This window comes from Cucumis sativus, chromosome 1 (assembly GCF_000004075.3).
Source record: "Cucumis sativus cultivar 9930 chromosome 1, Cucumber_9930_V3, whole genome shotgun sequence".
NCBI classification, from domain to species: Eukaryota; Viridiplantae; Streptophyta; class Magnoliopsida; order Cucurbitales; family Cucurbitaceae; genus Cucumis; species Cucumis sativus.
In genome coordinates, this window is record NC_026655.2 from 18033709 (window position 1) to 18054562 (window position 20854).

General features: G+C 32.6%; 1 protein-coding gene across 2 annotated transcripts; it reads right to left on the bottom strand.

The window, feature by feature from the left end:
• Nucleotides 1–2827: 2827 nt before the first annotated feature.
• On the bottom strand, nucleotides 2828–11159 carry LOC101211937 (transcriptional corepressor LEUNIG). 2 transcript variants are annotated; one of them, XM_031880829.1, is made up of 17 exons: nucleotides 10981–11159; nucleotides 9852–9949; nucleotides 9639–9748; nucleotides 9220–9435; nucleotides 9072–9148; nucleotides 8888–8963; nucleotides 8738–8801; nucleotides 7970–8019; nucleotides 6892–7155; nucleotides 6262–6387; nucleotides 5756–5870; nucleotides 5510–5619; nucleotides 5193–5342; nucleotides 4875–5030; nucleotides 4634–4750; nucleotides 3747–3953; nucleotides 2828–3307 (listed from the first exon to the last, which is right to left on the bottom strand). In XM_031880829.1, exons 1-17 carry the CDS (start codon nucleotides 11016–11018, stop codon nucleotides 3164–3166), a joined length of 2118 nt encoding a protein of 705 aa, XP_031736689.1. In that variant the 5' UTR covers nucleotides 11019–11159; the 3' UTR covers nucleotides 2828–3163. The 2 variants fall into 2 exon arrangements, with proteins under 2 accessions (XP_031736689.1, XP_011656566.1); XM_011658264.2 differs by having other exon boundaries at nucleotides 6868–7155; nucleotides 10981–11158.
• Between the last annotated feature and the right edge of the window lie 9695 nt (nucleotides 11160–20854).

Genomic DNA, 20854 nt, shown 5'->3' on the forward strand with positions numbered 1-20854 from the left:
AATCACATCGAACGTTGTGATGCTGCTGAATCAAGCCATACACATACTGTCAAAAATACTGACAAAAGGAAGGCAATTATGCAGGAAAGTCATCCATAAAATTCGACTTCAATTGCATCGCTGTCTGTTCAGCAGTTATAGGTAATGATTGCAAACTCCATCAAAACTCAATATGGTAGACCTGCTTTAACTCCTTCTTTGTATTCCAAACCATATACGAAGAGGATCAACAATCTCAAAATTCATAATGGATACCAACCACCCAAGTTCCAACAGTTTGATGGAAAGGGTAACCTAAGACAACATGTTGCTCACTTCATTGAAACATGTGAAACTGCTGGTACGAGAGGAGATTTGTTGGTAAAACAGTTCGTTCGAACTCTAGAAGGAAACGCCTTCGACTGGTACATCAACCTGGAACATGAATCCATTGATAGTTGAGAGCAGCTTGAGGGAGACTTTCTCAATCGCTTCTATAGCACCTGATATATCGTCAGCATGATGGAATTGACAAACACCAAACAACGGAAGGGGGAGCCAGTCATCGACTACATAAATCGATGGAGAGCTCTAAGCTTGGATTGCAAAGACAAGCTCACAGAAATTTCTGCAGTTGAGATGTGCACCTAAGGCATGCATTGGGAACTTCTCTATATTTTGCAGGGGATAAAACCACGCACGTTTGAAGAGTTGGCGACTCGTGCCCATGATATGGAACTAAGAATCACACGAAGAGGAGAAAAAGATTTCTTGGTTCCAAAAATGAGGAGTGACAAAAATGAAATTGATGACACTAAAATGATTGCAAATAGTGTCATAAACGAGTCTCTGGTTGTTCATGCAACCCCTTTGAAATATTTCTCTAAAAGAAAAAAACAAAAATTAAAGGAAAGCGTGATAGCGAGGAAAAACAACGCTCAATTCTTAAAGAAAGACATGAAAACTAGCAACTTATTCAACTGCCAGAATGCAAACGACCGGAACAAGCAGGAAAAGAAAGACATGAAAACTAGCAACTTATTCAACTACCAGAATGCAAACGACCGGAACAAGCAGGAAAAGTAAATGATCCTAAATACTGTAAGTATCATCGGGTCATTAGTCACCCTGTTGGAAAGTGTTTCGTGTTAAAAGAGTTGATTCTAAAGTTAGCTTATGAAAAGAAGATCGAGCTAGATATTGCTGAATTAGTTGAGACGAGAAAAAAAAAAGGAAAATGAAAAAAGGAAAAAAAATACATATGAAAAAAAAAATAGAGAGAAAATAACTTGAATTAAAAAAAAAAAAATTCTTCGAACTGCTACCTTTAAAAATGGTCAGCCATTCGAAAAACTTTGGCTACTTTTGAGGAGCAAAATAAAGTAACAGTGATGAGGAAGAACATAATGATTTTTGCTCTCAACTTTGTTCTCTATTTATAGGGTAAGAAATGTATTCATCTCCAACTTCTCCTTCTACTTCTCAATAAACCAACAAATCTTGGAAGTTGAGATTGAGTTGGAAGTTGGGATTCAGTCCTAATCTTTCTCTTTATTTAAAAAACATATATAATAACAAATTAATTAAATAAATAAAATATTCCTTTTAAATAAAATTCTTCTAATTAAATACATAATTGAAAAAGTATATATATATATATATATATATATATTTATTTAATTTCTCCAAATAATTTTACTTTTTATTGTGTTCAAAAATTTTAAACTTTATTCGAAAGCATAAATTTATTTCAAATTCAAATTAAATAAAATAAAATAAATTCAAATTTTAAATTTGGTAGCAATTCATCTTTAAGTATCACAAGTTTTGCTACAAATTCAAATTAAAAGATTGTGCAGAAAAAAAAAAAAATCAAAACTTTGAACTTAAATTGATGAATTGACAATATTCCAATTATATCATTTCTTTTTAAGTCTCAATTATCTCATTAAATTCATGGGTAAAAAAAAAAAAAAATCTCTTGGCCATATTCCAAATGATTTTTATATATATAGAAAAATTGTGAATTGAATTTCAAAATTCACCAAAACTTCATACAGCATTTTAACCACACTTATGTCCAAATGCATAGTGTAATTAATTTGTTATATTAATTGAAATCATAGTCAAGAATAAATCACTTAGTATTTTTTGTTTCAGCTTATCGTTTTCGAGACTCGTCCACCCATACACGTGCACTAATCTCGAAAGGGGGGTTGAGCAAGAAATTTCGGTCAATTAAATTCTGCCACATCATCACAACAAATATTCGATAATTATATTTTATTGAATTTTGATAATTAAGTTTACTTAATTCAATCCAATTCAAGTCCAATAAGCAGATTAGCTAAGTCCAAACTCAACAAGCAGATGGACCCAAACCCAATAAAGCAAATGGGCTCAAGCTCAAGTCCAAACTTAATAAGGCAAATGGGCTCAAGCCTAAGCTCAACATGCAAATTGGTCGAAGTTCAAGCCCAACAAGCGAAAAATGGGTCAAAGCCCACCTAAAGCCCACAAAATTTCTCTATATAACAAAGTTTCCTTGAATGAAGCTCAAGTAGACTTGCAACTATAACATCCTAAAAACCGAAGATCGAGAAGTTCTAAGTTTTAACTTGTATTCGAGAGAAAGCATCACATGAGTAAATACTAGAGATTGTATTCACAATATTCAATATGTATGCATATAACAAAGTTCAATTCCACGAAATACATTTTTTCAAAATCTCACGTGAACAGTAACTTGCTTGTAATAGACATAAATTAGGTTTGTGTGTTTAACGAAAGCCAAACTAAGAGAACCTTGTGGAAAGAATTAAAACTATATAATATAAACGTCAAGAGGTCTTGTTCAAAATTTAAATCACTTCTAATTTTGGTTTACTAGCAGATTAAAGTATGACAATGGACATCTAATTTTTGTTGAGGAACATCAGTCATGCGGGTCAAGTTTTCTAGTGCTTTGTTTTCCATTAGCTTTTTCCCTATACTTTTTTACAGGATACTAAAAGAAAGGACATCTTCTGCCGATGTCCTTACAGAAACATTAGTTTGATTTTAGTTTGTCACAATCTAAATACAAAAAAGCTAATGAAAAACAACAAAAATGACTGAGATCTATGGTTATCAACAGACAATGTTATGATAGTATTTTAGCTGGAGAAGAGAGCTCGTTGATTCGTTACTGCCAGATCTTGACACAGTCGTCGTGACTTGCTGAAGCAATTAAACCAGTAGCATTTGATGCAGCCAAGGCTGTTACCAACTTCTCATGAGCTTGCAATGTCCTTGTCTTGTTTTCTGTCATGTCCCAAAGCTCCAGTGACTGGAAACCAACAATTCCATTTGAAACAGAACATTCTCAATGTTAAAACTTTGGTGCTAAATAATATCAGAAGACAAAAAGTGTGCAAAATCAATTGTAGTTTATATCAAGTAAACTTATCCAGTAAGAGCATTTGTCAATACATCTTATTATCACATCATTAAATGTTTCTACTTGTCCAGGTGGATTAGTAATTTCAAGCAACAATGCGCAAAAATTAAAGAACTTAAACACAAACATTAAAAGCTCACGTAGGCTCAAGTTATGCAGAATTATCTATTGCCCATGTGCAATATGAGACTGTAAGCATGAAACAACTTGAAATGGCTTTTAAGGACCAAAGCATTATAGATATATTATTTGCTTTCCAGAGAATATTGCCAATTTTTCACTGAAGAGTTGATAAAATAGCATGTGAAATTAAATAGCAGCGACTAACCTCATGAGAGCCAATGATCAAAACAGAAGTATTGGTGGGATGAAAAACACAAGTATGAAATGTGTTTCCATTGCAGTTCAACTCATGAATGCAGTCTCCTTTGCTACCAGAACCAAATTTCCATACTTTAGCTACATCGTCACTGGTAGATGCTAGATATTCACCGGATGGATCCCAGCACACAGAATGAATTTTTTTTTTGTGACCCTGAAATGGCAAACCAGAAAATTTTGGTGATTAATGTGAAGCTAAAATAATGAGACATTGACCACGAGTATTGTAAGATTTGTGATTTTTCATCGGCTTCTTTTACTCTTCTGACCTCACTTACCTTTTACTCTTCTGAATTCACTCACCTCAGCAAACTTACGGGTCTAAGCTGTAGGTTTGATTATTCTAACAGCCAGGTGTAAACTGAACAACTACCATTAAATATCGACCATAGACTAAATTATACTCGCTTAAGCTTCCGTTTATAAAGCATACTTAATAATTTACTCCCTTTTCAATTGTCTACAAGGTCTCAAGGGTTTGACAATTATGAAATCAAATTTGATTGGTATGCGAACAATGAGTTGATCTGTATTGTGCATAGCCATGCTACTTCCTCTCGTAGCAAAGAGGAAAGTCGAAATCAAGACAAAAACAAAATAGGAAATACTCACTCAAGTTCTCATTTCAACATTTTCCAGATCATACTAACAATCAATGAATGAACAAGTTTACATATAGAGAATTTTCTTTCTTCTAAATCCTAAATTTAATAAATAAGTAAACAGTTCACGAAAGGCAGAATGTGGTTGTTACTAATGTGCATATCCTAAAATTTGATTTTGCAAGTTTATAAGGAAACTCAAATCATAAAAGAGTAAACTACACTAACAAACCTGTAATCTAAGTCTGCAAACTTGGGTTTCTACGTCAATTATGGAAACAACTTTTCCCGCTGCTGCAGCAAGCGTTCTTCCATTATTCGGTTGAAACCTCAACTTTGTCGCACCACCCTGATTTAGTTGTCAAACATATTAGTATATTGCGATGCAAGAGGTTATGTTTTATAAATAAATAAATACCAGGTGCAGTTTAATATGAAGAAATCATAATTAAAGCATGAGTTTGAGTTTATACCTTAAAAATGCCAACACAACTACCATTTTTAATGCTCCAGTACCTTATCTCGCTACTAATATCAGAAGAGCAAATGAGATCATCTTTACTAGGATGAAAGTCCAATGATGCGACTCCAGTTGAATGTCCAGTGAAAGTCCGAAGTGATTGGCCATGCTGTAAAATGTCTCAGAGTCGTCAATTAGAAAGAGTTGTTATTCTTAAAAGCTTAACAAAGAAAATTTTTGTTCTCTAGAATGTTGTAGGCAGTTGTCAGACTAAAAGAATACAAGATATAATGGATAAAGGCCATTTGATAAAAAAAGCTGGCTTGCTTACATTATCAACATCCCAAACCTTGACAGTCCCATCACCTGAAGATGTTGCGATCTTTAATGTCCTTGGACTAAAGCGAACATCAGTTATCCATTGTGAATGTTCATCAAGTGTAGACCTCACTTTAAAGGACTTTGTGCACCACACTGTAGCCTGCACCATTAAATTGTTGAGAAATGTCCTAGAAACTAAACATACTGCATACATACTTAAATAAATCAACATGGTACCATACTTAATAAATCATCAAGAACATTAAAAGTTTGATCTGTAAGAGATTTAATAATTTTGATAACACACTTAATATGAATATATTTAACCTTTTTGTCACTCCCACCACTGGCAAGTAGTTTTCCATCAGATGAAAAGCAGCAGCATTCGACCTTTCTTGTATTTGCAGGAATTACATGAATTTCCTTCAGTGTGGGGCCTTCAGTTACACGAAAGGATGGAATAAGGATGAAAAATTTAAAACTGAATTTCCTCGATCAAATTACAATTACAGTCTATTGGGATAACAGACCTACAGTTACAGTCTCCTGCTATTCTTAAAGATTTCACCATACCTTTGGTAGAGTCAGAAAGCAGACCTAAATTATCTCTCTCGTCTGATTCATTAAGAGATAGGAAAGACTCCACATCATCTAATGGTTCATCATCCATGAGACAACCCATATCAGCCTGCCATGTGTCAACTCATTATTTAAATGCCAAATTGAGCATTATTGTTCTCTCTTTATTTGTTTATGCTAATTAGATTAATCAGTATTATCAATGAGAAAATACGTTAATCAGCACCTAGAAGAAGATGGCTGAGTAGAAAAGACTTAAGACTCGTATGACAAACTTCCTTATATAACAATATGGTACCTTTTCTTACAAAAACTTACCACTACAGACTACAAACTACATCAATAAAAACTACAACACTAACTTCGAGAAAAAAAAATAGAGCAGACATAATTGACCATTCAGCTCTGCGGTGCAGGAATCCAAGAACATATATCTAGTAGACAAGAAGGTAATCCATATCAAATATCATTTGGGAACACAAATGTGTAAGTTTGTCAACCTGATTATTAGCCTGAAATTTATTGGATGTACAGCCATCAACATTTGTGATCCCTGAACTGGTTAATTTATCCTGCTGCTGAATTATGTGATTTGAGTTCTGAGAATGTTGACTCAAAATTGGATGCTGCAAGAATTGTTGCTACCTTTTAGTTATCAATCTTTAATTGCTGCTGCTGTAGCTGATGAATGTTAAACACTGATATTTTCGTTAAGGGGGAAAAAGAAGAAAGAAAGAAAAAGAAAGACTTGACAAAAACATAAGGGAGGCCCTGTTTGATAACATTCTGATTTAAATTTATTGATTTTAAGAATTAAGCTTACTTGCTAGAAAATTCTATGTCTATACTTATACTTCCAAAAAAAAAAAAAAAACAGGACTGCATCCAAGACCCTACTATTCTTTGCTTTGCAAATTATGGAAATATATTCACAATTTTACAAGTTTGATATAGAAATACTTCAAACAAACAATTAGAACTAATTTTAAGATTTATTGGAAGTATGTAGATCAAATTTGAAAAGTTGGAAGTACTGGGACGGAAATAGATGAAACTCAAAGTACAAGGAGCAAAGCGGTAGTTTAACCAAAGAAAAAAATCCATACCTTGTTCAGCATATCAGCACTTACATGTGGCAAAGCAGGATGACAAACTGGTGCCATTGAATCAACATCAGACAAATCCATAGAACATAAATGGCTATCCTTCATATGGATATTTTGACTTAAAGGCACTCCTGGTCTTATGCATGCCACATTGGCAGAATCTACTCCCAGGTTTTGAGGTGCTTGAAATATAAATTCATGCTCCAGCTGAAATCGACTGGAAGTATGAGGCAATTGGATGAATGAGTTGGGTTGTTGCTGTTGCCCCAAGCTTAGAGGATCCAATCCCTAAGAGCAGTAAAATTAATCAGAAAGGTCCTAAATCTCACCATAGTATTAATTTATGAACACTTCTTCTTTGACTATTTCGCAGGAATGGCTACCACTATAACCTAATTGTTATTTAACTTTCTTGGAAAAAGCAATCAAAAAATATCTCTTTTCTCTTTTTCCTTTAAGCATTTCTCCTCATACTTGTCAAAAAACTTAAGATGAGATTCCTAGCAAGTGGTCAGCAAGAAGATCTCCAATATTAGCCTCATCTTCACTTGAGGGACTAAGTACATGCCTCTTTATGTAATCTACACTAGTAACTCTAAATCAAATATTATTCTTGAGAAAAACATAAAATGCTGATTATTTTTTCCAACTTACAATCTCCAATAAACATTTATACAAGTTTGTTGAGAATTTCTTGAAAAAACGAGACCTCATGTTTTTTATAAGATAGAAGAGTTACACCTTTCATTATTAATTGAATTTAAGATGAAATTTCATGTTTATCTAATATGGTATTAAAAGTCATAAAGTTCATACACCCATATTCCATTAGAAGAAAAAATGGATTTGATTAAAAATTGGTAAATTCAAAGAGGCACCACCTTGAAGAGGCATATTTAGAATTCTACATTAAATAAACGAAGAGATCTCACACTTTTTATAGAATACATTGGCTATTTCTCTTATTACCCGTGATTTTGAGATAATCTCATGCTTATTTAATAAGGTTCTTCAATTTTTTTTTTTTTTTTAAAAAAGAGTACAACAATCGGTATAAGGAGAATGCATATAATTTACGAGCATCGAGTTTAAATATGCATACCGATGAAGGCCTTCCATTCAAAGGCAAACGACTAGTGCCCGGATTTGATCCTGAAGAACCAAGAAAGCATCATAATGAATTAAGGAATGCTTGGGGTGGGAGGTTAATCCAAACATTTTGTTGAGTAACAAATAATCCCAAAAAAGTACGGAGGCTATGAAGTAACTCCGGGCACTTTCTAATATGAGATTACAGAAACCACTATCTGAACTACTTGACAAACACTATCAAAATTCTAAAAATGTTATTAGTTTATTTCAGTTTTAGCAGACTTTCCTTTAGTCGTTTTTGCTCGAATAATACTATTGTACTTTGAACATTGGTCTCTTTTATTATTAATAATAAAGAGACTTATTTCCGTTGAAATATATATATATAAGGTTTTAGTTAAATACTATTCAATTTTCATTTTTTTTTACAACTTTCAAACCAATTCAAACATAATTCCTGAATCAGATATGATGTAATAAATGTATAATAAAGAGGCTTGTTTCCATTTAGAAATATATATATAAGTTTTTAGTTAAATACTATTCAATTTTCTTTTTTTTTGTTGACAACTTTCAAACCAATTCAAACATAATTCCTGAATCAGATATGAGGTAATAAATGTCCAAGGATTAAATATGGCATTGGTTTTTTCTGGTCCTTTTTTTTTCTGTGTGCGTGTGTGTTTAAGGAGAGGGAGGAGTTTTTGAGATGAAGGAATGTATCAACAAAGTCAGAAATTTCCTATCTATATATATTTATATTTGAAAAAAGGAGTACCAGCAATTCCTTCAGCCGTGCTAACTCTGGTGTTCATACTTGACTTCATCTCCCCTTTCAATTTCTGTTTCAACACAGCAAAATAAAAAGTTACATCTGAGAACATGAGAGAGTGGAAACAACATATTTTCATAGTTGATTAATAATTACTTTGGACCCTGGAAGCTGTTGACTCTGGTATTGAGTATCGATACTAGTTGACTTGTACCCAGATATTTGGCTCTGGCTAGAAAACCAATGTTCACATACATTAAACATGAAACAATTAAAAGTAGTAAGTATACCTTTAAGAATAAAACAGAAATAGCAGGACCCGAAATGTTACGAGAGACACCTCAGAGGTTGAGCATTCATGGCAGATACTCCAAACATTGAGCCTGGACGCTGGCTTACATGTTTGAGAAATCTTTTCTGCGAGAACATTTACTTGAATATCGAGGAAAAAGGCGAAAATTAAATTACATTGAGATCTTCAAGAATACCTTTGGGAGCACATTGGCTAGTGTATCTCTTTGAATAGGGAGTGTAAAATTCTCCTCATACATTTTTGCAGCCATTTCATTTGCAACTGAAGGGTTCTGTATATTGAGTGAATTGTTCAAAACAAGCCTATTAGCAATTGGAGTAGAACTCTGCTGAGTCTTCTGTAAATAATGTTGTTGTTGTAACTGCAAATCTCCATCCTTCAGCAACTGAGACTGTCGAATCCAAAATAAACTCAAGTTATCAAGAAATACTTATCCAATCTGATACAGATATCAATACATGAAAGCTGCATGCATTAAGGGATGTGGCAACATGACAACTTTGGTCAACTATTTTGTCTGATGCAGCATTCTTCCTCTTCATGGAACACTCGGAGGGGGAACTAATTCAGCTAAAATCTAAATAGAAAACGAACCTTGATGTAAGATGTAGCAGCTTCTGAGTGCTGTGGGTTTATGCGGGCAATAAATAAATCCCAGAACACAGACCACCATTCCAAAAGGAAACCACCCGGAGCATCAAAAGCTGCATAATGGGATTCAAAACAGAAGGCAAAGTAAGCTACGGATATATGGAAGTCAGTAGATACACTGGGTTTGTATTACAGTGATGCATAACACAGTCTTACCCACTGGATCCCTAAGAATTTTTCCTTCAGCCAGAAAAGACCTTGCAGAAGTATATAGTTTTCTCTTCAAGAGGTAATCATAGATATAAGCATCCAGCCTGTGTCCAAGAAGAACGAGAATAAACCACAGAAAGATTGGAAAACACACAAACGTTCCACCAAGTTTTTAAAAAAATCATGGCAGAACTACGAGACTGAAAAAAAAAAAAAAAAAACTACCAGGTTGAACTACAGAGTCTAATCAGTTTCAGCAATAATATATTTAATATTCTCGTTTACTGAAACGTCAAACTGTTTTTCAAATTCCTCATCTCTCATCTTCAATCTTTTTCTATATATGCATTACTGTTATTTGTCTCTCATCAGAAGAACTCGTCCATTGGTCCAACGCCAATAGTATACAAAAATATATAATACTACAGATCTCCTATTGATTATTTCTACATGATCATAGATAATCAACCGTAACTTCATTCTTTCAAAAAAAAGAGATAAATAAAAACAAACAGTAACTTCATCTCAAACAGCCCCATGAAAAGTCACGCTACTGTTACAAGCCTTCTTGTCCCCTGGTCTAACCAATAATTTACATGGGAAAAAGTGGACAAATAAAATCGTACAGATGCCTAGGAGCCTTAAAGCCCTAGTATCCACCAACTCAACAAACAAACAACAAAAAATGCTGCCCACTCAAAACCAACGGGAGCACAAACTTGAAGAACAGAGCATTAGAGCAAAACCAAGTGGAAATCGTGTGTTCAAGAAGCAGCCAACAAATGGGTGAGCCATTATAGAGTATATTCGAATCCCCTCCACAAAGAAAGAGAAAAAAACAAAAAACCAAAAAAATGGGCGAAATGCCCTTTCCAAAAGGAGAACAAGTGAATATTCAAAATGGGTAACACCAGTTCCTTGGTACAACACAGGGAGAAGAAGAGAAAAGCATCACACAGCACCTGAATCAGTAAAAACCAAACCCCACCAAAAAAAAAAAAAGAGAAAAAAGAAGGTATGAAACCCATAGAGATTCAATGAAGGACAGAGACAGAAGAACAAATCAAAGGAATAGAAAAACATGGAATATGGTAATTATCAATGCAACAGGAAAACTTAGGTGCATGGTACTCGCATTATTTTATCAACATCATCCAACAAAGCTTGGGACATGATTACAGTATTATTTGCTCCCGCCGGAAGAAGAGAAACCGGAAAGAAACCGACGAATAATAATAATAATACTCAGGAAATCACTCTTGGGTTTCGAGAAAGTGTTTTTTTAGAAGAAGATGAGTAATTGAAAAATGGGTTTTAGTGTGAGTCCACTTTGTTCCATCCCTCCTAATTCATTTAATTTCTCCGTACCATTGTGCTGCGGCGACCCCCATTGACACGCGTAATTGCTCCGTGAAAATGGATCCTTTTTGTTTTTTGCTTTTACAAATAAAAGCGGCATGTAACAGAGGGATGATGCCTATTGCCTCTACTATACCTTACTGCCTAAGTTTCTGAACTTCCATGGGGTCAAATTTTATGTGTCAAATTACATATTTGATTCTGCCTCCCATTTTAATGATCCAGTCTAAGCTAGGTTGGTTTAAATCATTCTTAGAAAAAAGTATATATTTTTTTAGGGAAATTTTAGTATGAACTTTACTTAGAAATTTGATTGTTTCTAATAAGTTAAGAATTTCTTTTTCAAACTCTTTTAAATTACTATTATTATTATTATTATTTGTTTTTGAAGAAGGTGGTTTTAAACTACTAAATAGAGAGGCCATGGACTAATATTTAGTAATTTAAGTATACTTTGTATTGAATTTTATATGTAATAGAAAAATTGGAATTGACGGCTATTTTAAAAATAATAATTAAAGATATAGCAACCTTTTAAAAAATTGTAAATATAGCAAAACTATCATCGACAGATTTGTATCGTCGATAGACTTCGTATGGTCTATTGCAATATAATATATCGGTGATAGACTTATATTGTTGATGAATTTTACAAATTTTGCTATATTTATAATTTTTTTTTAAATGTTGTTATATACTTAATTATTTTGTATCTAATTGCCAAATTGTAACGTAAGCGTTATAAATGATTATCAGACGGGAGAGATGTAGAGCATTGTTTTTTTTAGTATTTAGACCACAATTTGAGTTGGACACTTAGAAAACAAAATTCAAAACAAGTTATAATAATTAAGTTTATAACACAAAAATTTAATTTAATGAGGTATTTGTAAGAATAATAAAATTGAAGGCAACAGTTGAAAGTATAGATATAGAAAAATAGGTGGGAATAAGAATTTTAGCAAAATAATGGATGCACATGTATGATTTGATAATTTTTAGTTTCAAATTTTAAATGCGTCAATATTGATAAGATGATCGAATTTATGAAACAATTGCTTATGATTATATCCTAATCAAATCATTCATGTATTTACTGTAAATCTTTTGAAATCTCTATCCTTAGTATCCTCAATTACTTGGTGAACTATATTCTAATTGAATCTCTATTTTTAATAAATCTTTATAGATTTAGTTAATAAGTTTTCGAAAATATATATTTAAGTAATTCATAACATCTATGGCGTTAGATTTAAAAAATATTTAGTTTTAGTTAGATTTCAAAAAGTGTTTGTTTATCTTATTCCTCTCTGTTATGATTTAAAGTTGTATTAAATTTTATACTTAATAAATCTTTATATATTTATTTTCAAAGTTTCAAAAATATATATTTAGATAATTGTTAATATCTTCTGTAGTATATTTAGATAATTGTTAATATCTTCTATAGTTAGATTTCGAAAAAAAAAACGTATTTTTAATAACATTTCGAAAATGTATTTTAATAAAATTTCAAAATATTTATACTTATTTTATTCGTTTTTATTGTTTTAATGGTGTATTAAACTAATTTTTAGACTATATCTAATTTGTATGTTAATTATATTCTATGTAATACATCTTTTTAACATTTTTAAAGCTTGAGTGTGTTATACAACTAAAGAATAATAATGAATAAAATGGCAACTAATAAGTATTTTTTATGGCTTTACAACGAGTTTTTTTATGGTAAATGGATTGAAATTTTCCAATATCATGATTATTCTGTTGTTGATGTGTATGTTCCATAAACTTTTTCCATCCTCCAATCCATATGTGTCTCGTTTGACAGTTTACTTAGATGGTTGCAACTATTCAAACCTCATTTGTTATAATATACTCAACAGTGAACTACACCTAGTACCTAGAGTATTTAATGATTCTTCGCAATGAATTAAATAGTAAATACAAGGTATTTTTTATTCTTCTTTTTTTGAATGGTAAAGTTTTCTTAAATTCTTTAAAATTTAAGTATACTTTTGTTAATACACTAATTTAAATTTAAGTATACTTTTGTTAATACACAAATTTAAATTTAAGTATACTTTTGTTAATACACTAATTTTTTTCCTTATCTTGAGTATTAAAATTTATTTTTCAATTTCAACAAATGGAAAGTATTTATTTATAATTGTAAACCAATTTACAAGATAAAGATTTTTTTGTTGTTAAACTATTAGGTATTTTGTGAGTGTTTTTTAAATGTAAAGTAAAAAGCATATTCGTTTTAGAAAATAAAATAAATTTATGTTATTTAGTTACTAATTTTAAAAGAGGAAAAACTTGTCTTATAAATTTAAAGATTATTTGTTATTCACACTTAAAAAGTTGATGGGGTTTGAAATTTGTTAGTATTCTTAAAATTTGAGATTTTTCTAATTTACTATCTATTTATTAATCATTTATATCAATTTAATTTATTAATAATTTAATCTGTTATTCAATTGAAGTTGTTGGAATTTGAAATTTGATCTATTTTTTAACTTGAGATTTTTCTTAGTCAAAATGGTAATTTATTATCTATTTATTAATAATTTTTCTTAGTCAAAATGGTAATTTGTTATCTATTTATTAATAATTTATATTAGAAAATTATTATTTATTTATTAATAATTTAATTTGTTATTCAATTGAAGTAGTTGGAATTATTTGATATTTGTTGTTTTTTTTAATTTGAATTTTTTCTTAATCAAATAGTAGTTCTAGTTATTTGTTGTTAATGAAATTTTTCGTTTTCTAATAATTTGAATTTTTTTATTAAAAATATTTTTTTGGCATTTAAAGTTGTAGAAACCGAAGCTGAACAAAAGAAGAAGAAGTAAAACAAACTTTGTTTCTACAAAAATCGAAGTTGGAAGCCTTTCTTTCAGTTGAGAGGATTTTCTGTGAACGGTTGCTGCTCTTTTGAGGGTTATGGTGTCTGATGCTTTACATCAATGGAGATGAAGAAGACAAATGAAGAAATGTTTTGAAATTGGCTTTAATGGAGATAAAGAAGAAGAACAAGTTTGAGGGAAAATTAGGGATTTGATAGCTTTTAATTGCTTTGGTTGTTTTGGTAGGGTAAAGTTAGGGGCTTTTAATTACTTTGGTTGTGTTGGTAGGGTAAAGTTAGGGGAGAGCTGAAATGATTGTGGTAGGAGAGCCTGATTCAATTATAGGGTATTTTGGATTTTGGAATAATTGTAATTGGGATGTGAGTTTTTTTTATCACTAGATTAGAGGTATTTGAGACATTTTTGCAGCCGTTTTTTTCCCATCTTTTACAATTTTGTTATATTAACAATTTAAATTGTTTTTTTCCATTTATCTAAAGTAAACTTGTAAATTTGCTAATTTTCTAGTCAGTCCCAAATTTATTGTTTGCAAAAATGGCAAAAACAAAGCCCAACCCACATATACAAAATGTAAAATGTCATAAATGTCCTCATTACTGATATTCACTTATATACTTGATACACACCTGATACACCTAATGTCTCTTGATACACCTGATACTTCTTGATAACCTTTGAGCCTAATTGATATACTTGATGCATTGTGATACTCTTTGATACACTTGAAACACTTTAATACACCAAATACTCCTTATTACACTTGATTCTTTTTAATACACACTACAAGAAATTGAGGCTTTGCCGACACAACTGTGCGTCGCCAAAAAGCCATTGTGCGTCAGTGTAGCATTCACCGATGCAGAGTGGCACGTCGACATGGGCGTCGTAAATTATGTGTCATAAGAGGTAATAACAATTCAGGAATGAGACAACATCGATGTAGGACTTTAGCCGATGCATGATTTACCGACAAGGTCAATACGTCATCAATACCCTAATGTTGGATGTTAGGTTAGAGCGTGGACAAAGGGTGTTTGCCAACACGACCAACGTCGGGTCAACGGGTTGGCAATACCCTAATGTCGAAGTAGTCGTGTAGTCGTGGAAGTTAGGACCGACTTGACATCGGCATAACTTTGTACGATGCTGCATCGTTAGATGCAACCATTCACGACGTGACACCTACGTCAGAAAAACCCTTTACCAGATTTTTTTTAAATATTTTATTACTTAATTTCTTATTGTTACTATTACGATCGAATTTGATTTAAAGTGATTGAAATTGTAAAACATGTAACATAAAATTAATAAAATATCAAAACAAATATATATTAAAATATTAAAAAAAACACACGTTTGTAGATAGAAAAATTACATGAATAACCTAAACTAAAAACAAAGAAGACTAAAAACTAATCTAAGTGATACAGATGTAGTCCCCCATGCCTTCCAACCTACAATGACACAAAATTAAAGTTTAAATATATATCATCCCAACAAGAAATGAAAGAACGTAAAAGTTCAAAAATTACTTACATCAAATAAGGAAATTAAGGTCCTCTCGTTGCCCGAGTGAGTTCTGCAATCATCTTAATCTTTTCTTTCATATTCTGATCACTTTTCTCATGCCACCGTCTATTTTCTTCTTCTACTTTCTGAAGACAAGTTTAAGCCCATTAACCTCCTTGGTGTGCATCTCTCACTCGTGGGATAATATAGAGGAAGAACTACTAGCAGAATGTCGAGACTTTGACCTAGGGCCCCAACGAAGACTTTTTTAGTAGTCTGATCATCTGCCCAAAACTGTCTTGTATATCTCTTCATTAAAGAGTGGTTGAGAACCCTCTAAAGTGGGATGAGACTAGATGGCCAACATTTGATTATGCAATAAAAAATTTATGGATTAAGTAAAACGTGTGTAATAAAATGTACGTATAAAATAAGACAAAAGCATAGCAAAAACTTACATGAGCATCTGTAGCCGCTGGCAAAATGAACTGGCCATCCTGAGCATGTGTTTCCTTGAACAACTCCATCCGCTTGATTGGATAATCCCATTTTTCAGTGACCTCGTGCGCTCGTTGTATAAATAACTTGGCACCGCTACTGTGATTGTAGGGTTGCTTCAACATCGATGATTGCTCCGTCATGTAAATAATATCAAAATGTTACATAAAAAAATGAACTACCATTTAAAAACATTAAAAGTTCTAAATCGCCTGAAATTATCGGTAAGGTAGTGATCGCATAGAAAGTGTTAATCTTCCACATGATTCCTCAATCTGGGGGTGGGTTGACACCTACCTGTTCAGGATCATTGAACTTCTTGAAATGGTGATGGTTCTGCCCCCTGAACTCCTTTCAGGTGGCGAGCATCTACTGCTTAACTAATCGATTAAGTGTTGGATCTGTGAAATTCAGTTTGAAAAATTGCTACAAAAGAAAAGTACACACGAACTAGAATTATATATATATATGCGCGGTAGGTAATTAAAATCATGTATGCATGATTTTAAAACTTACCTATAAAGAGCCCTTCACGAGCTCAATATAATCTGCCGTAATGTTAGTCCACTTTAAAAAGTGAACTGGAAAGGTATCCCACGTTACCACACAGATGGTACAACTAAAGCGAACGATGTATGGGAAGATTAGCTTATTCAATACTAGAGTGATCGATATGGTTATCTTTCCATTTTGTGCAACATATCGCTCTAACTCCACGCTTTTTGAGTGTTCGTGTCTCTTAGGAATGTGAGCTGTTTGATAGCCATTTACAAAAACATAATAGTTTTATAAACTAAACTCGAAACTTATGCAATTAATTGTTTATGTAACAGTGACTAACCTTATGTATTGTCCACCGATGACGAACCTCCTATGTTATTGAACTCCACGATTAAAATAAAAAAAATCATCGCTCTCACCTAAGTCGGTAGAAAAATTAGACATAGTAGTATCTGAGGACAATAAACCGAAAATAATTAAACATATGAGAGTACTTGAAACTGTATATCTAAAAACAAAATATATTTAAGTACGTGATTAACCATTATTATTATTTGTCATCGCTGATCTGCTTTGAATAGATAATTGTTCATCATCATCGTTAATGAAGTCATCAACAACATGACGCACAATCAGTCTTTCCATGATTGCGATTGTAGGATCAACGTTGCGTCTACACATGGTGTTATCCTCAATGTTATCATCCACATGATGTCTGACAACGATTTTGAGTATATTCAGTTGTTGATCCTCAACATCTTTGACTTTGGACACGTCCAATATACATTTAATTTGGATCACCTGAACAACCTTCAAATTGGCACCATTTTTTGAGTCGTCGATGTAAAAGACTTGATGTGCCTGGAGTGCGAGAATGATTGGTTCCTCAGGAAACAAAAAACGAGACATGTTGATTGATTAATACCCTAATTCAACGTGTGTTCTATGGTTTTTGTTCTTGTCCGTGTCAAACCATCTACACTTGAATAGCCAAACACGACGTCCCATCAAATATTAAACAGAAATAATTTCATCCAATACACCGTAAAAATTATTCTTGGCGCCTCCACTGACATCTTTTCACCGACTACCATGACTCTACTATTTTCTAATGTGCATCGAAAATCACGATCTATTGTGTGAAATTGTATGTCACCCATGATGCATCCACTGTAAGATCGAACGTCATGTGAAGGTTCCATCGCAAGTGAGAAGAAATCATCTGAAAGGTTTTCCCTTACACGCGTTTCAATGACCTAAAATTGTTTTGCTAATGAAAATAAGTCTGAAATACGCCTCTATTCAATTCGAAATGGATTTATGTACTCTATATACCTAATTTCTAAATCAATCAGGAAATGTCTGTTGATGTATTTTGAATAAGTCTAGTTTGTTGTTTGCCTCACGACGTATCAACCTCAAGTGTTTTCTAAAGTTCATAGTTGTGAGTATTTGTCACGATTATGACTTAGCAAAAATCGTGTTAAGGGATATATAATGAAATATAGAGTTGAAATTAAAGTATGTACTTGGGGTACTCTACGATTATATCTACATTATTGTTCAAGATGTACCAATATATCTAGCCTTTCTCTTTTTGTGATAGAGATTGCAAACTTCTCGCGCCTAATGATTGTACCTTATGCATGAACACACTTCAAACTGATCAAGTACCTTGTCTTTGGGAATGCTATCATCATTTTTTCATCTCGAAAAAATTGAATCTCAATCCCACTTAGATATCTCAAACAAAAAGTACTTGTTTCATTCATCATATATGCTTTGACAATAGACCCCTCGGGACGTGCTTTGTTTCGAACATACTGCTTCAACGTGCATAGACTTCTCCCAATGGGATACGTCCAACTATAATGAAATGGACCAGTGACTTTTGTTTCATACGATAAGTGAACAACAAGGTGTACCATACGCTGAAAAAGGCAGGTGAAAATATTCTTTCCAATTTGTAAAGTATGATATGATATATGCTTGCAATTGATCCAAATTACTTTATTGAAGAAAAATTATTGGCAGCATTAAACCATGGACAACTTTATCAAAGAAGACTAATGCTAGCATACAATAAGAAAGTTCACCCTCAAAGTTTTCTAGAAAGAAATTTGGTGTTAAAAAGGATACTTTCATTTCAAAAGGATCATCGAGGAAAATGAACTTCTAATTATGAATGTCCATTCAAAGTGAAAAAAGTTTTTTAAGGAGGATCTTCTCTTTTAACCAATATGGATGGTGTTGAGTTAAAAAATCTCGTGAATTTAGATTATGTTTGAAGATATTAAGCATGAGGCATTTTCTTAGAAAGTTTCATAGTGTTGAAAGAGTTCAGGGGTACTTCTAGGAAACTTACATTTAGTTCTTAGAATGCTATTTCCATACGTGTAAACTTCCTCTTACCTCTCCACTTTGTACTCCTATTCCAAGAATCGTTGTTATCTTTTCATTTTTTATTATATTTATCAAACATTTGTTTATTTGTCAATCATTTCTTTTATCCTTTCTAAAATGTCATTAAATTATAGTAAACATCCATTATCCATCAGTCTATTATTCTATATGTTGTTAATTAACAATGATTCAATACAACTTATTGTATTTGCAAACCAAGTAAAAGCTATGATTATCTTTTGTTAAGACTTAAGGAAATATAGGTGCCTATAAATTCAGACAAAATTTCTCCATGGCTGTGAGTTAAACACAACGAAAAATAATTACAACTTTTGAACTTTACTCTGTCGCCATGCACCTTACATAGCACAACTTAACATCCACTTCCAAGCGATAACTCAAAGAGATAACAATATGGTAGCGAAATAGCTTAACTTCTTTTCTATATTAACTGAACACTTAAAGAGTTCATACAATACAAATTACTACCCTTTAACTTTACTTTTCATAAAATAAAACCAAGATTGGTCTTCTCACGTCCTTCTTCTTTCTACCAAGGTGTTGTTTTATGTGCTAAGGTGTTCGAGTGTATAAAGACTCTGATTTCATCTCTTTTTCTTTTCCTTTTTGTCATCTTTAATCCAACCAACGATGCTCCTTGTGGTGGGTACCTAAAGGTGTAAAAGTGCAACTTCGTCATTCTCCTCAGTCGTCCAACCACCTCTCTTAGGGGACTGTGTTTAGGGTTATCCTCTCCCTAACTCGGCTCTTTAGTTCTTTGGCTTACCGAGTTTAGTATCATAAACCTGGGTGTTACTCTCGCATTTCTTTCGAATCAGGCCATCTGCGCTAAAGAGTGATACACTTACCAACTGGCTCCTTGGACGCTTGATAAGATGTCATGGCTAGCACACCACATAAGAGTATAAAGTAACTTGGCCTTTCCTCCTTAACAAGGCTACAACGCTTGAGAAAAAACCTTCGCATGGTTTCACCGTCTGACAACCTGAGGTGGGGAAAACTTAAAACATAAGTCAAACGGACTTCGTGAGTGATGAGTTTGAGAAAACCTTTTTGGAGAAAAGACATGGAATCCACAATAATAAGATCAAATCGCATCAGATAAATCACATCACAACAAACCACAACAACGAAATCGCCATTACAACAGGCGTACAAGCACCACGTGGTTAAAATTATCTCGCAAATAAGTTCATCACTGAGACTTGAGATTCTCTCCTCACCTAGACCTGGGATTCACACTCAACCAGCATTACGCGAGTTACTTGAGATTTTCCACTTGTGTCTCGTAATACTCAATCTTTCTTAGACTTGGAACTCACATTCAACCAGCATCTCATCACCATTTTGCCTAGACCTGAGATTCTCCTTTCGCTAAGACCTAGGACTCACATTCAACCAATGTCTCATCACCATCTCTTCTTGACTTGGGATTCTTCCCTCGCCAAGACGTTTCTAGTTAGCACTTAAATGTATCTTCCTTTAAAAACAACTTCAAAACTTGTACCAAATAAGAGGATGTATGTCCCATATCCATTACCTACTCTTATTCCCATGTCATTTCCCTCGATTCAAACAACTCCTTAAGAATGCTTTATAGGACATTAGTATCATTATAATTTTTTGTTCTTTTTTTCAAAATTTTGTATTAGTAAGAAAATAGAAATAAATTAGATCATAATCAATTTCATTAAAAGTAAATAACAATTGATGTCAAATAACACAATTACGTAATAATAACATAACCAATAAATATCATTAGCAATTTATTTAAGATAACATTTGGTATCAAATAATAATCATTGTCAAATAACATTCAATATCATTAAGATTCGTATGAGA